At 43.7% G+C, this 17,790-nt stretch overlaps 1 protein-coding gene across 6 annotated transcripts in view; it reads left to right on the top strand.

The window, feature by feature from the left end:
- The window catches only part of WDFY3 (WD repeat and FYVE domain containing 3), a 343,927-nt gene that overhangs the window by 296,436 nt on the left and 29,701 nt on the right, over positions 1-17,790 (top strand). For 5 of the 6 annotated variants that reach the window (XM_085897990.1, XM_085897992.1, XM_085897989.1 and 2 more), the window contains 3 exons: positions 32-128; positions 538-669; positions 1,456-1,713. In XM_085897990.1, the coding sequence (XP_085754116.1) occupies positions 32-128; positions 538-669; positions 1,456-1,713 (487 nt within the window). The remainder of the gene's footprint in view (positions 1-31; positions 129-537; positions 670-1,455; positions 1,714-17,790) is intronic. The other variant, XM_085897991.1, reaches the window with a different exon arrangement.

The following is a 17,790-nucleotide window of genomic DNA, read 5'->3' as shown; positions in this document are numbered from 1 at the left end:
TAAGAGACTCAACTGTACGTATTTCCACTAGATGTGGCAGACGAGGCTTGTGCAGGTTCCAAATCAACCACTCTCAGACTTTTCAAAACACACTAGTGACTCAGCACCATCTGAAATATCCGTACTTGGTAAGTTTGTACCTGGACATGCATTTCACCTTTTCAATTGTTTTTTTTTTTGCATACAAAACCTCAGCTCATGGGAATGAGGTAACAAGGGGTAAAAAAGGTTATTGTGGGGCAGTGTGACCACAGTGAACACAACAAGGAAGGGGATTAATGGAGAGAGAGAGAGAGAGAGAGAGAGAGAGAGAGAGAGAGAGAGAGAGAGAGAGAGAGAGAGAGACAGACAGACAGACAGACAGACAGACAGACAGACAGACAGACAGACAGACAGACAAGCACACCTTTAAAGTCTTAAGATTTGTAAAAAGTAATCATTTTCTTGTACTCGGCAATAAGTTCTTGCGTGAGGCAGGATAAGATAGAAATGACTGATGTGATTCTGCGCAATAAGGTTATCTTTAATTTCTTACAGTAGAACATGAGGCAGCAGATGACTTAAGCAGCGACTCTGATGGAGCTGATGACAGCTGCTGTGCTGATACTACCCTAAACCCAGCACAAAGCCAAGCTGGCTTCAGGTCTTGGATTGGCATGAACAGCAATGGTGAGTTTGGAGACCAACCCAATACCAGACACAGCTAATTATATTTTATGCCCTGAGCTTTGCTTCAGAGTTGCTTTAAAAAAGGCACGTGTCAATTTGATTCGGCATGGTAATCCACTTAAATTAAAAAACCTTAATAGTTTTTGTTCCGAATTTTTGGGCAGCAGGAAAATGACGACCAGTCGTGGATTGGATGATCTTGAACTGTTAATGGATAATTGTTTGTGTTGATGAACATTGCAACACATTTTCTTGGCACCGGTTCTGTGGTGGCTTCATGGTGAGAACACTGAAACCATCTTCAGGGTGGGGATAATCTAACTGCTCCACCTGTTTTCGGATACATTTGTTGCAGATCCACTCGTGAATCACCAGTAATATATTTTGATTCACAAAGCCTGGAGTCCACAACATTATTAACATTAGATAGTCAACCACAACGTGTGGTTTACTCTTATATTCACTTCCTTTGTTTACAGGAGGTCATTATTAATGGCTATGGGCCTTAACCATGAACCTGTCTGTACTTTCTGCTTAAAATTAACTAAAATATTAGAAACCATGACACAAGAAAAAAAACAACCATGATATCTTTGACTTCCACATGATCATAAATACACCATAGGCACACCCTACTGGTCTAATAGGATATTCAATTTGATTATATTGTACTTGCTGGGTATAAAATCCAGAATCAGGTATTTTGAGGTAATCATGTTACCAACTAAGCTATCCTTGCACGTTATTTTCTGGTTCTCATTTCCTCCTTCCCCCACCCCATTCCAGAAGAGCATGGCATAACTTGTGGTTCAAACACAGCATTATGGACTGACCAAATGGAGGAAAGCGATGGCTTTGTGTTGGTTACATACAATGGTTCAGCCACTGCTTCAAAGTCAGATATAACAGAACACAAGTTGATGTCACAGGCTGAAACAAAAGAGTATACGAAAGAAGATTGTGAGCAAGCAGGGCAGTCTGAGCTTCAGGATGGACTGAGCACTGCAGCACAACCAATCTGCTGGTCCAATGAGCCAATGCAAGGTATGCATGCCTTGTTCAGCAAGAGTTGAGCTTGGTTGTACAAATCATCATATAATTCATAACTGCATGCCTGTGATGTAACTTTGAATTTAATTACTGAAAAATGTAAGTCATGATGTAATAAATATTTCTGTAGTGACAGCCTACAGTAAATGTTCACGGTTTATTTGCATTTAATTTCACTTGTAATACCCACAACATCTGAGAGTGAAATATGGTGTCGGTGAATCACGATGCCATGTCCACAGGTGAAAATTGCAAGGACAAAAGCATCGAAGAAAGTGTGAGTCTCTGCAAGGGTACAAAAGTTTGAGTCCAGCAACAAAGTTTTAAAATTAGATGTGATAACAAAATTAATTGTTAGAGTATGACACCAAAAGCAAATTTATAGGAATTTCCATGAACTCTTCAGGATATAGTCGTCTCCCACTGATGTCTGACACAACTAGAAAATGAAGGGTTCAATTTGCAGGTCACTGCTTTATGGCCAAGGAGCAGGTGATTTCATTCCTCATCCTTTGGAAGCCAAAACATTAACATTGAAGCATGGTCAGAAGTTGTTGTACTTTGGCATGATTGTGAGAGACACAGGTGTTCAAACCAGCAATCTTCCTACTGCAATGGCCAACAGGGACATCTTGGAAGGGTTCGTCAAGTCTGTCTCGGCCACGGCCACAAGATGATGATGAAGGATATCGTAACTATATTATCATCGGAAAAATCGAATCTGTCCTTACAGTGTACGTAGATTCATTGATCAGTGTGACCCCCTTTTGCCTTGAGAACTGTCTCGACTACATTTGCAATTGATTGAATTAGTTCATGGATGATGTTTCAGTCAATTTTTTCCCAACAATTTTGTAATGCACTCCAGAGCATAATCGGACTGCTCACTTAAATTTTAGCTCTCTCTCTCAAATGTATTGTTACATTTGGGGGGTGGTGTGGGGGGGGTACGTACAAACTAGGATGTTAAGTTAACTTGTTCTGTGTGCTTGCATAGTCGTCTCTGTATAACCAGGTACGGCCAAAGTAAGGTAAAAAAAAAGAAGTGACACTGGATGTGTCTGCATTCCATATGCGGTTTTATAAACCTCCTCATGGCCCACACTCTCAGAACAGGAGTTCCAGCGCAGCACTGGTCATACTGGGGCCCCAGAAGGTGTTATGTTGGTGTCCTGGATTGGGCAGTGCCAGTGGCATCACCTTGCCTACATGTCATTGCCGTGGCAGGGGCGTTATGCCACACCATTGGCTGGTGCCAGGCCATGAACGAAGGATGCACAGGTCATGGCTGTGGAGTGGGGGGGGGGGGTAATAAAGGCAATTATGCTGATGGTACAGTGTGTCAGGAATGAGATTGAGTGCTCATGGCACTGTCGGTCTATATACAGTAAAACAAATAAAACAAATACCACTTCATCCACCGTGAATAAAAGAGGAGTTAATGTTTTGGGCTTAACCCCAGATTAAGAACAAAGAATAAAGCTTCTTTGTTGGATCAGGGGGCCAGTCTTGTTATGGGAATTTTATTTATTTATAGGATTTATAGGAATTTCCATGAACTCTTCAGGGGTCAGTCTTGAGGGGTCAGTCTTGAGGGGTCATCAGGGCTCAGGGGTCAGTCTTGAGCCCAATCCTGTTCATTATGGTTCTTGAGCCTATATCACAGGAATTTAGAGGAGACTTACCTTGGGTATTCCTGTATGCTGATGACCTGGTGCTGATAGCCGACAGTGTGGAAGAGGTAATGGGGAAATTTACAGTATGGAAGGAGAGTATGGAGGCCAGAGGACTGAAAGTGAATACAAGGAAAACAAAAGTACTGATTCGTGATGTGGGAGAAGGAAGTGTGGAAAAATGTGGTGGCCCAGGTGGCCCTGTGCTGTCTGTAGAAAAGGTGTGGGTAAGCAGTTCAATATCGTGTAAATCCTGCAACTGCTGGGTGCACAAGAGAGTAGATGGCAGGTGGTACCTGACTTCAAATGTGCTGTTTGTGTCGGCAAACATGTGGCTCTAGTTAGAGCGGAAAGGTTGGTTTATGGAGATATAACTCTGGAATGTGTACATAAATTATGTTGCCTTGGTGATATGATTAGTGCAGGTGGTGGTGCGGAAGCAGTAGTAATTGGAACAATTAGAAGTGGCTGGTGGAAGTTTAGGGAGTTGTTACCCCTATTGACATCAGAAGGGACCTCTCTCCAATTAAAGGGAAAACTTTATGCAGCTTGCGTTAGAAGTGTGATGTTGTATGGCAGTGAAACATGGGTGATCAAAAAGGAGGATGAATGGAGGTGTGAACGAAATGAAATGAGAATGATGATGGGGATGTGTGATTTGACACTGAAGGATAGGAAGTCAAATGTGGAATTAAGAGATAGGTTAGGTCGTCGTCGTCGTCGTCGTCGTCATCATCATCATCATCATCGTCATCATCATCATCATCATCATCATCATCATCGTTTTACATGTTTCCGTGCTTGCATGTGTAAGCCGTGGTTCACCTAATGGCTGCTTTCCAGGCTGCACGATCCCTTGCTGGCCCTCCTGTTAGTATTTATTTCTCTGTTTCTTAAAGTTTATCTGTCATCTGGATTTCTCCGTTTATGTTGTCTCGTGCTTAGTCAATTGCTTTTATTTCAGAAGAAAATGTCTACTGTATGCGCAGCTCGTCATTTTGATGATCCCTGAGGGAAACCTAAGTCAGGTTAACAGTCCTTGTTGATAGAGACCAGCAGGATACAGAATCTGTCCAGAGAAGGAACTGCACTTCCCACTCAAGTGTAGCTTCCATTAATTCGGCCATTTGCGAGGCACTTCGTTTCGGTGCGGCTCGGTCGCGTTAGGGAGTACCCCGTCGATGCAAAAGTATTGACCCTTCATTACCTCCGCCACCGATGGTTAACGGAGGTTATGTTTTCACCTCTGTCTGTGAGCAAGATATCTTAGAAAGTTGTTGACTGATTAGGACGAAACTTGGTGGACAGGTTGGGCGTGTGATAAAGACCAACTGATTCAATTTTGATGAATATCCGGATGCGGATACGAAAATGTTTTTTTAATTTTCAGTTATTCTTCATGATTGAGATTTAGTGCCAAAAACGATACATAGCACAATAACTCAAACAGTAATGGACGGATTTGAACGAAGCTTGGTGGATGAGTTAGATAGGTGACAAGAACAAGCTGATTCTATTTTGGTTCATGTACGGATACAGATCCGGCCTATCAGTGGCATACAAAACATAAACTGTTCAGCATAGCCAAGGTATTGCTCCACTGAGTGCCGTTCTAGTTTATTCTGTTAAGAGAGAGCGTTTCAGTCAATATTAACTCTAACAAATTAAGTAATATGAATAAATATCTTCAATGTTATGAAAAATTGCTCTTTGAAATTGTGGTATGAGGAAACTTACCATTGATTTAAGTGGGCTCGGACTTTTTACCCTACTGCTGTGAACGTAGATACATATAAAGAATTGGTATCTTTTTGCATGAAGTATGATAATTTTTACTGGCAATTAACATTACTATAGGATGTCGTTTTTGACGGAAGTGATAGTTTTCAAAAAGGTACCAACAAAGCTACAAAAATATGGATAGACTCACTAACATCGAAAAAAAATATTTCAGAATTGGCAGGCTTTTCCCATCGCCAATGTCCTCTCCTTCCAGCAGGTGTCAGTGATTAGACCACTTGCACTATTCAATGTGTACAGGCGAAATTTGCAATTAATCGTCTCCCCTTCCTTGGGGATGGGAGGAAGGTGGAGGAGGTGGAGTGGGGGGGGAGGTGGAGGAGGTGGAGTGGGGGGGAGGTGGAGGAGGTGGGGTGGTAGGGGGGTTATGCGATGGACGTGGGCGACATGTTTTTTATACCTATGACCTGACCCTAGGTAGCCCAAGGATGTATGCAGAATGTGAGGGAAATAAACCAAGCAGTTTTCAATTCTATAAAGTTCAGGCATAAAACCATACACATCCACATACAGAGAACTGCCAAATTCTAGTATGATTTAATAAAAAAGTGCATCTCACTCAGAACAAGCCATTTGTGGAAGACGTTCCACTCAAGCCATTATGAAAAGTTTCGAAAAAATACAAGATCTTAATTAACAGTTTGAGTGCTGAATTTTTAACTCACCTGGAACATAATTCCGGGGAGCTTATGGGATGGCTCGTTGTCCGTCCGTCTGTCTACAAATACTTTCAACTTCTTCTCTGAAACTACACTTACGGTTTTGATGAAACTTTACCACAATGTTCATCAGTGTGTATGTTCCAAAGTTTGTTCATGACATTAAAGTAAAACAATCTGGCCCAAAGGAGGTCTACGGTGGTTGCCCCACAAAATAGGTATTTGCTTAATCAGAATCTACACATGCAATACTGATGAAACATCACCACAAACTTCATCATCCGTGATGTACGAGAGTTTATTCACGGCATTAAAAAAACTGGAATCTGAGGGGATCTATGGAGTGAGTTTACAGGAGGTTGCCCCCCCCCCCCCCACAAGAGATATTTATTTATTCTCAGAAGCGATCAGCACAATTTCGATGAAACTTGACTACAACCTTCATTACCCATGATGTACCAAAGTTTCTTCATGACATGAGAAAAATCGGGCTCGAGCCTCCAGCCGCAAATCTAGCCTCAATATCCAACCACAGACTGGGTATCGTCCATCTTAATTCCTTGATAAAGCAGTACTACTCAGCCTACAGGGCCTTTGTCCAGAGCTTAATGGAGCACTGCTCTTTTGCTTGGGCTTACACCCCAGCATTACAACATTATTGGCATCTCCCACGATGAGGCCAAAGCACAATCGATGACAGGTTGGTAACCTCTCGGCATTTTTAAAGCCTCTCCCCCAATCTAGCTCCCTCTGCTCTCAACTCTCTGATCCGCCCCGCTCAATCCTTTGATCCTCCCCAGCTCCTCCATTCTTCAAGTAATCCCCTTCAGATTAAAAAGTTACCAAATCCAGACGTACTGCATACTTCTACTCATTTGTTCATATTTTATTGTTACTCCAGATTAATTTTTAGCTTTCTTTTGACCACTTTTTTTCTAATTACATTTTATTTTTAACCTACATAAGCTATTAACCCACTCTTTAGCAGAATGCATTCGATTTCCTGGAGGTCACTGTTTTTCCAACATCTCCTCTCTGTGCTCCTTTCCTGTTTGTTCATTCCCTTGTTTGTTATATCCAAATGAGGCTCCATTTCCAAACTTCCAATGCGCTGCCTTTTACCCTCGGTCACCTCGCTCTTCTATGAGCCAAGGTATTGTACAAAACAAGCATTGTTGTTGTACCTTTTATCCCTTCTCACATAATGTCCTTTCAACCAATCATCTGCCTCAATGAGTGACAGTAAACCATTACTGCTCTCTTGATGCATATCGTTGATAAAAGTGTACCAACAAACGGATTTGATGAACTTTGTGAGCATGTACATTTCTCAACAGTAGGTAGGAAACTTAATGCTGTCAAAACTGTCATCAGAACGAAGCTGTGAAAGAAATTGACACTTTGAAAGTGGTAAAGTGAGCCAATTGAATCGAAATTTCCTGGCTGTGTGGGTTGAGGATTTTTTTCTTGACAAAAGATTTAACACCAAACATCACCCCCAAACGACAAGAGGTAAAATAAAGTCACTTGCTCAAAATGAAACATTGATTCAACGCATGCATATCTTTCCATCATCCACAACATTTGTACGAAGGATGACGAATGAACTAACGGAAGAGCTTAATACACAATCGCAACTGTACTACCTTGCAGAGTATCCATGTTCAAAACAGAGCCAGAAGCAATTTATCATCGGCCATGAAACTGTGTTTTGTTAACACAGTATTTTGTATGAATGATAAGAGACCGGTTAGTGTGCTGCCTGATGGGGGCGAGTATTATAGATACAACTAAAATTATAAAAACGTGCAGCAATGGGACTTCACTATAATTATTCTGATTAGTGCTGTAGCAAATGGAATATGACAAACTATTCGGAGGAAATGAGGAGGGGGATGTAAAATTGATGGGCAAGCTCTTTAATTGTAGGGCGAAGCAAGTTGTCTTCTACAATGTCAGCCACGTTAATAATGGGTTCATGATATTATATAAGGTAGGAATGTGGTGTTTCAAGGAAGGGTTGAGATGTGAAGGACATTTCGAGGAAAACAAGTACTTTGGACAGAATGCACTTTAATAGGAAAGGGGTTGCTGGACGATTTGTAGGGTGTGAAAAATCCACGGTGGTTTTTCTTATTTTTGATTATCAAAACAGCTCAGAAAGTCAATTAGGAGAGGGGAAGAGAAGAAAGGAAATAAATGGTCGTCAATGGAATTCAAGTATGAAAGGGTACAACAGCTGCAGAAAGTACTGTACTAATCAAATACTAGCGGACTAATCAAATAGCTATGTGGGTGAGAGGGAATGTAGTTATAAAGGAAAGGGAGGACATTTTGTAATCGGTAGGTATTGAGAAAAATCTGAAAATGTTCGCAACATATTAGTGTACATTTCTGCCAAATTTGGTGCTTGTATCACAAAATGCACAATTCTTTTGAATATCTGGGCTAAGCCGCCCCACGAGTACTATTGAGTCCTCTGCTATTTATTTATTTTTGGTATTTCTGTTTTATTTGTAAAATTATTGTAAAGCTTACCTTAATTCGGCTTTTGGCCATGATAGGCCGTGATCGACTGCCGATACCACACGTGAAAAGGATGAATGCCTAAACTCGGTGTTTGCATCAAAATCTTGTGTCCAAAACCCATCACTTTCTGTACCCACCTTATCCAGTCACACCCATCTGTCCCTGGACTCTGTGTCCTTTTCCTCTGACAAAGTGGAGAGCTTGCTGTCAAACCTCGACTCAGATTCTGCAACCGGTCCAGACGGCATCAGCCCATGTATCCTAAAAACCTGCACTCCTTTGCTCTTGCTCACCCTCTCTCTGTTCTATTCACCCTCTCATTTGCCCAAGGTCATCTGCCATCTGCTTGGAAATCAGCAAACATTACTGCCCTGCATAAAAAAGGTTCACAAACAGATCCATGCAACTACAGACCAATCAGCCTTCTCCCAATCATCAGCAAGGTTATGGAATCCATCATCACTTCAGACACTAAATCCTTCCTCTTCTCCAATGGCTTCATTTCCGATCATCAATTTGGTTTCAGACCAGGTCACTCTCCCCTGGATATGCTGCTTCTGCTCTCCCAACAATGGATGGAGGTCCTCAATGCCAGACACAAAATCAGAGCCATATCCCTTGACATATCGTGTGCTTATGACACAGTCTGGCACCCTGCCCTGCTCATCAAACTCTCTTCTGATGGTATCCAAGGCCATCTCCACTCATGGCTCACAGACTTCCTCTCCTGTCACAGTCACCGTGTGGCCCTAAATGGAGTTCTTTCATCCCCTCTTCCTGTCCAGGCTGGAGTTCCTCAAGGTAGCGTTCTGGCCCCTGTTCTTTTTCTGGTTTTCACAATGATCTCTCCAACTATGGAAAATCCTCTTTATTTCTTTGCTGATGACTCAACCCTCTGACGTACCATCTGCCATTCCTCAGACCGGCAAGCAGCAGCTTCTTCACTCACTGCAGATCTGGGTGAAATCACAAACTGGTCCAGCACGTGGAACATGTCTTTCAATCTGGACAAATCTCACATTCTCACTTTGTCTCTCCGAAAGGACCATTTGGAAAACCCACCCATGCACTTTCTCAACAGTCCTCTGGAAAAAGTCCTTTCTTTCAAGCTTCTGGGTCTCACTATCTGCCATGATCTTTCCTAGGAAAGTCACATATTCAACCTGGCCTCTAAAGTCAGTCGCCGACTGGGAATCCTCCATTGTGCAAAGTATTTCCTCGGCCCACCTGAGCTCCTGACCACTTACAAAGCTTTCGGCCGCAGCCTGATTGAGTACTGCTCTCCCCTCTGGGCTGGTGCTCCTGCCTCCCTCCTTTCTCGGCCCCACACTGTAGAAATCAAGGCATTTCGGATCCTTGGCATCTCCCATGATTAGGCTGAGTCTTTGGGCCTCTCACTCTCTCATCACAGGCAGGTCGGCGGTCTTTATGTCTTCTACCATCTCCTCTCCGGTCTCGCCCCCTGCTCTGTCTGTGATTTGTCCCTACCATATTTCCGCAGGGTGCTCAAGGTCCGCCAACAACCCGTTTCTGGTAAAACTACCAAAATCACGAATCACTGCTCACCTCGACTTATTTATTTCTCTTTTTTTCCACCTTTGGAATAAACTCCATCACTCTGTTCAATCCCATTCTTCCCTCCAGACCTTCAAAACAGCTGTTCACTACCACCTCTTATCGCCCCCCCATCCAAATCCTTAATTTTTTTCTACCCCCGTTAATCCACCCCAAACCCACCTCCTTCAAATTCCCTGCTTTCCTTCCTGAAAGTTCCTGTAATGTCCATCTTTTCACCCGTGTTCCCAGCTCCACCCCTCTCCCTTCCACAGATCTCCCAATGTCTCTGTTCCCCACTGTTTTGTCCCTCCCACTCCCTCCCCTCTTGTCTCATGTCCCCCTTGCTGTGCGTTGTGTGTTAGCTCTCATACGAGCCTCGACAAGATATACAAAAAAATACACTAAAAAAAGAAGTTGACTTGAAAGAAACATTTAATTATAAAATTACATGCTGTGCTCTAAAACCCCAATCCTTGCCAAACCTTTTACTGTGTATGATTGTGCAGCATTTTATTAGCTTCTCAAAAGTAAAGTGTATCCAGTGTTTGTGCAGTTTTCAGGTTGTTATTCATTTTGAGTTAAAAGGGGGTTCATGTGGAGAGTAAGGAGGAATGATAATCGTGCTTTGCATGCTTCGTGGCTCACCTATGTGCTTGGGAAAATGAGAGCTGTTGGGTTTGGTCTGGGATGGTGGGCAGGGTTGGGGGAGGGGATATTCTCAATTACAAAAGTTGCTTTGTTGAGGAATTATGTCACTTTTATGACAATTTGAACAATAATAGCAAATTAAAACTATACCGAACAGTGAGTGCAGCATTGGCTCACATAGCAGGTGAAATTTGCCTGAGTCCATCTATTTCCACCAAGAAATGCCAAGTGATTATTCTCACTTCTTCGCCAGCCTTTGATTTTGTCAATGTCCATCTGCAAAATAATAATTATAGGTCTAAGTAGGCCGCAGTGAGAGTTTATTCCACTACAAAACACGCAATTCTCAGAAATGATCCCGTTGCATGATTGAGCAACAATTCCATTTCCATAACAAGAGCAAAATGGGCACCCGTGGGTATATGAGCAGCAACAAGATTTCTATTTCTGTTGGTCAGCTGAGGTTGCGTGAATTTTCAATGTGAAAATTCTCTTGTACCATGTTGCAGGTGCTCCGTTGTGATGATAAGAAAACGGTCCACGAAAGAACGCTGGCAGACCAATCATGGCAGTACGCTCTGGCAATGAATCCCAGTATTACCCCCAGCTTAATGTTTAAATCACAAAGGAGGTAGTACAAATCACTACTTTGGTCACATCTTGAATGTGGCATTCAATCGTGGTCATCTTATTGTTAGATACTAGCTGAAGTACCTGGCGTTGCCCAGGGAAACTCGATGAAATTTATTTATTTAAATATTTCCTGCATGACAAATTGAGAAATGCTGGCCTTATGGTTTTGTATGAATTACCAATCTTGAGCGCTGCAAAATGCGCTTGGACTGCTTTCACTTCTTTTAACTTTTTTTGTTAAATACAACAAATCACTACAACCTAAATATACGATCTTCATGAAACACAAAATTCAATCGCTCCTGGGAAAATCGCATGCAGTGTATAAGAACTATATACAAACTCAACATGTGATCTTGACAATACATATTACTTCACAAAACAAAACAGATTATTCCCAGGAAGAAAAAAAATGCAGGCAGTATATAAGCACAAGACCCGATCAAGGCCGAAAAGCCAATTATCTGATTTTAATATATTTTTTAATTTTACAATTTTTTTTAATCTAAACTAAACCCTCGACCTTCCTCTGAATGAAAGAGAAGGCCTTGCAAAGTTTGGTTGCACTGATTCCTGCAGAGTCTGAATGCATAACAAACAAACAAACATTCTTCTTTATAATATACTAGCTGAAGTACCTGGTAATACCCGGGAAATTTGCTGGTTAGATTAAGTGCCTATTTTCCTCACGCGAGTTAGACTGAGGCATTAGTTGTATGGAGAAAATTAGGAAGGCTTCTTTTATGGGGTGACGCCGAGGGAGAAATCATTGTCGTCGCAACTGGTAAATATAGCGGTGCAGTGAATGGTTCGGTTTTAAAGTTTAACATGAAAAACACTTAGTGCTTCTTGGTTGAAATATCTTGTTCTTGGAGCACTTCCTATACTTCCCTTCATCAGCTACCACCTTTTAAACTGAGACACTCACTGAAAAATTCAATGAAACCATCCCAAACACACCTGAAAAAACCACAAAAGAAGTCATCAAAAGAAGTGGTGTAACAATTAGAAGTGTGGCCCTAAAGAGGGCCGTGTTGCATTCACTTTCAAATCCAACTTCACTCTTGGTTGTATGTATCCTTTTATCTGGACACTGTTGTGTTGTGTTGCAGAACATAGTGATGTCGAAGCGAAAGTGTCGATGGCATAGCTATCGGCCTGTTCACGGGTGTGATCGTCGAACTGCTTGAAGAGCCGCTTGGTTAACCCGCAAGCATCGATACGGTCACCTCAATTAGCTTATTCTACGCTAAATGGATGGTTCCCCCCCAAAAAGTTAACAAAAATGGCAAATTCTACACATAGAACAAATAGGTTAAACATTTATCAGCAGTTAAGTGATGAAAAGGTTGACATGGGATATTTACAGTTAAACCGAATAACGAATAGATTAACACATACCCGTTATGCCGGGTGGATTGTCATGTAAAAGAGCAAATAGGTAGATTTCCGAACATATGAAACGATAACTTATTAGAGGAAGAGAACGTGTATGTTTAAAAAGTCAACGAATATGAACATTTTGTATTTCAAAAAACCCTCGCGTTTTTAACCATGAAGCCTTTTGTTATGATTAATACGCCGGCGCACTATTCGAAAGCCTTTTTTTTTTTAATGGAATTATTTTTTTTTTAATAAATATTTTTTTCATTTTTCTGGAAAGCCACTTCACGCATCCTGGAGCTGAATGTTAGGTCTATATGTGTGTAAAGTTTCATCAAGATCGGTTCACTGGTCTAGGAGCTTATTGGTTACAAACAAACAGACAGACAGACAGACAGACAGACGAACAGACAGAAGGACTGCCATTTATATCGTAGACTAGCTGAAGGGCGGAGGGCGGAGGAGCTCCTTGTGAGCCAACGGCCATCCATATCTAGTGCCCAACTGTGTCTGCGGACGTCCTCCTGCAGTTGGGTTACTTTTTTATTCGGAGGTTGGTGGCAGGATTTGCACTCCCGCCACCGTAAAACCCTTCATTCGGCAAAACACAAAAACGCAAAAAAATCTAAAAACCCACTCTGTGGGAGTACCTCCTGTGCAGCTTCCCTTCACAGGGCAGATCACCGGATGACGGGATTGGGGCAAAGCCTTCGGGACCCCCAATCTTTGATGATAGGAGGGAAACCACGGGGTAACATCCCTGGGTCAGATTGCGGGAGATTGTGTCGGAGTGGTGCTGAGGTGTCGTCCACCAGATGGTGGTCTCCTTGGGTTAACCTGAGGCGGTCCTTTCGGGTGGGTGCCTGGAATGTCCTATCCCTAAGAGAGGATGATCACCTGTCTCTGTTATAATCTGAGCTCAAGCATTTGGACATCGGGATTGCAGCTCTCTCTGAGGTTCGGAGACCGGATTGCGGAGAGATAATGGTGGGTGGTTACACCTACTATTGGTCTGGTTGCTCTGATGGTTACCATAACCAAGGAGTTGCTGCAGCTGTGTCCAATAAGCTGACCCCAATGATAATTGAGGTAACACCGGTCAACGAGCGTATTATGAGATTAAGGATTCGTCACTCCTTAGGTGTCATTTCCCTGGTCTCTGTTTATGCTCCGACTGAGGCGAGTGATCTCACCGTGAAGGACACATTCTACACCACGCTCTGTTCTATGGTTGATCAGTGCCCCAGACAAGGTACACTTCTAGTCTTGGGGGATTTCAATGCATCGACTGTAACTGATAGGGATGGTTATGAGGTGTGTGTTGGTCTCCATGGATCAGGAACTATGAACCAGAATAGCACGAAGTTCCTTGACTTTGCAAGAAGTCATGGACTTAGGGTAGCTAGTTCATGGTTTCAGTGCCCACAAGCTCATCGCTGGACTTGGTATTCCAACGCTGACAGTGTGGCAAAGGAGATTGACCATGTCGTCATTGACGGTCGTTGGAGGATGATCCACAACTGCAGGGTCTACCGGAATGCTCAGTTCCTCAATACTGACCACAGGCTTGTTGTAGCAACTCTAAAGCTGCACCTTAAATCCTGGAGAAAGGTACCATCCCAGCCTAGGCTGGATGTTGGCAAGCTCAGGGATGAGAGAGTAGCTGAGGAGTTTGCAAACAAGCTGAGTGGACACTTGGGGGGTCTGGGTGCTTTGGGGGGTCCTGAAGAGTTGTGGAGTGCCTTCAAGACCACCGTCCTTGATGTTGCCGGTGGATGTCTTGGAACTCACCGCAGGGCAAAGAAGGATTTTGTCTCTCAAGGGACACTGGATATCATTGACCAGAGTCGCAGGGCCAGGCTGAATGGCAGAGCTGAGCTGTTCAGGGAGCTGAGGCATAAAACTGTACGTGCACTGAGGGTGGACAAGGAGGCCTATGTGTGAGGAATCTGTGAGGGGGTAGAGCATCACCTGTGGACAGGTGATTCTCGTCCCGCTTACAGTGGAATTCGTGCATTGCGTTCATCCAAGCCCATACCTCGGAGCACTGCAGTTAGAGCAGAGAGTGGTAGGCTCTTGACAGAGGAGTCTGAAGTGAAGCCCGCTGGGCCGGTTACTTTGAGCGGTTGTACCAGGCTGATCCCCCAGCTGTCGACTTGGACGTCAAGGGTGTTACAATCCCTGTTGCTGACACTCGAATCAACTGTGATCCACCTTCGCTTGTGGAAACACGGGCTGCGGTGAACCGGTTGAAATGGGGCAAAGCTCCAGGGATCTGTGGCATCCATGCTGAACTTCTCAAGGCTGGTGGAAATGCTTCACTCGTGTCGTTGCATGCAGTTTTGCGTGTCGTTGCATGCAGTTCTGTGCTCTGCCTGGAACACAGGCATCATCCCAACTGATTGGAAGAGGGGCCTTGTTGTTCCTCTCTGGAAAGGGAAGGGTGATCGCCAAGACTGCAACAACTACCGAGGGGTGACGCTGCTCTCAGTGCCGGGCAAGGTCTTTGCTCGGATAATTCTTGATAGGGTTCTCCACCATCTGCTTGAGCACCAGCATCCTGAGCAGTCAGGCTTTACACCAAAGAGGTCAACGATTGACCGTATCCTTGCTCTTCGTGTCCTCTCCGAACGCAGACGAGAGTTTCGGCAGGGGCTGCTTGCAGCCTATGTTGATCTCTGTAAAGCATTCGATTCAGTGAATCGGGATGTCCTCTGGAGGATTCTTGGTCTTCGTGGGGTGCCACCAAAACTGATCGATCTGATGTCTGAACTCTACTCTGTTACTGAGAGTGCTGTGAAGTGTGGTGGTACCATCTCTGACTTATTTCCAGTTGTTACTGCAGTTCGTCAGGGGTGTGTACTGGCCCCCACACTTTTCAGCACTTGTATGGACTGGATTTTTAGGAGGATGTCAGAGAGATCAAGCTGCGGTGCATCGTTTGGTAATGTCAAGATCTCGGACCTTGATTTTGCAGATGATGCAGTCATCTTTGCGGAGACTTTAGATATCCTTTTGGGGGCCCTCGAGGTGCTGAATGAGGAGTCGGAACCGCTGGGATTACCGGTTTCTTGGGTCAAAACTAAGATCCAGGCTTTCGGTGACATCTTGGATGCTGCTGTCCTGTCTGTGTCTGTTTGTGGTGAGGATGTTGAGGTTGTGGAGAGATTCACTTACCTTGGCAGTGATATTCATGTCTCTGCTGGCTGCGAGTCAGAGGTCAATAGACGTCTGGGTCGGGCCTGGGGAGTCATGGATTCACTGGATCATGGGGTGTGGCACTGCCGGTACCTGTGCGGGAGGACGAAAGTCCGAGTCTTCAGGTCCTTGGTACTTCCAGTCTTGCTCTATGGATGCGAGACTTGGACTCTGACCAAGGATCTGAGACGGAGACTTAATTCCTTTGGTACCAGGTCTCTTCGGAGAATCCTTGGCTATCGCTGGTCGGATTTTGTGTCCAACGAGCGGTTGCTGAGAGAGACTCGGATGAGATTTGTTACCTGAATAGTCCGTGAGCATCAGTTGCAGCTGTGTGGACATGTGGCTCGTTTTCCTGATGCTGATCCTGCTCACCAGATTCTCTCAGCGAGGTAGTCTCATGAGTGGAGGAGGCTAGTGGGCTGACCACATGCATCGTGGTTGCAGCAGGTTGACCATCATCTCAAAGAGATGGGGATGGGCCTGGCATCTGCCTGGGGGATGGCCAAATGGAGGCCCCTGGAGTACCGGCGGAAAGTGGACGCAGCGACGCCCTGCTCTGGCACATGCTCCCATACCTGACCTGACTAGCTGAAGTACCCAGTAATACCCGGGAAATTTGCCCTATTTCCTCACGCTAGATAGACTGAGGCATTTGTTGTATGGAGAAAATTAGGAAGGCTTCTTTTATTCCTCAGATTTATGGAGGGAAGGCTTTATGCTGCCATAATCCTCAGAGAGGTCATAGTTGAAGGCGGCCTTGAGCCACTCAATGTTTCTGGCAGCAGTGGCAACTGTCCTTGATGTCCTGCCAAAACCCAGACCGAGAAAGCTGGAACGTGAGTTTTGTGTTTCTCTCGCCCGTCGGTGTGATGCTCTATTTGCAGTTAGGCGACTCTCTCTCTCTCTTTCTCTCTCTCTTTCTCTCTCTCTTTCTCTCTCTCTTTCTCTCTCTCTTTCTCTCTCTCTTTCTCTCTCTCTTTCTCTCTCTCTTTCTCTCTCTCTCTTTCTCTCTCTCTTTCTCTCTCTCTTTCTCTCTCTCTTTCTCTCTCTCTTTCTCTCTCTCTTTCTCTCTCTCTTTCTCTCTCTCTTTCTCTCTCTCTTTCTCTCTCTCTTTCTCTCTCTCTTTCTCTCTCTCTTTCTCTCTCTCTTTCTCTCTCTCTTTCTCTCTCTCTTTCTCTCTCTCTTTCTCTCTCTCTTTCTCTCTCTCTTTCTCTCTCTCTTTCTCTCTCTCTTTCTCTCTCTCTTTCTCTCTCTCTTTCTCTCTCTCTTTCTCTCTCTCTTTCTCGCTTTCTCTCTTTCTCGCTTTCTCTCTTTCTCTCTTTCTCTCTTTCTCTCTTTCTCTCTTTCTCTCTTTCTCTCTTTCTCTCTTTCTCTCTTTCTCTCTTTGCAGCCGACTCTGCTTGCCTGGCTCGTTCATGAGTAGATATATCATCAGTAAGACGACTCTCTCTCTCTCTCTCTCTCTCTCTCTCTCTCTCTCTCTCTCTCTCTGTCTCTGTCTCTCTCTCTCTCTCTCTCTCTCTCTCTCTTTCTCTCTCTCTCTCTTTCTCTCTTTCTCTCTTTCTCTCTTTCTCTCTTTCTCTCTTTCTCTCTTTCTCTCTTTCTCTCTTTCTCTCTTTCTCTCTTTCTCTCTTTCTCTCTTTCTCTCTTTCTCTCTTTCTCTCTTTCTCTCTCTCCGCAGCTGACTCCGCTTGCCTGGCTCTTTCATGAGCAGATCTATCAGCAGTTAGCTGTTGCCGTGCGCGTGCAGTTCGAGAATTCAAATAACAGTAGGAGAATGTGTATGTTTAAAAAGTCAACGAATACGAACATTTTGTATTTCAAAAAACCCTTGCGTTTTTAACTATGAAGCCTTCTGTTACGATTAATACGCCGGCGCACTATTCAAAAGCAATTTTTTTTTTCTTAATGGAAATTTTATTTTTTTATTTAAAAAAAATATATATTAATTTTTATGGAGAGCCACTTAGCGCATCCTGGAGCTGAAT

This window comes from Eptatretus burgeri, chromosome 10 (genome assembly GCF_056783735.1).
Source record: "Eptatretus burgeri isolate ZD-2024b chromosome 10, Ebu_testis_v1, whole genome shotgun sequence".
NCBI lineage: Eukaryota > Metazoa > Chordata > Myxini > Myxiniformes > Myxinidae > Eptatretus > Eptatretus burgeri.
This window is presented reverse-complemented; position numbering and strand designations above follow the sequence as displayed.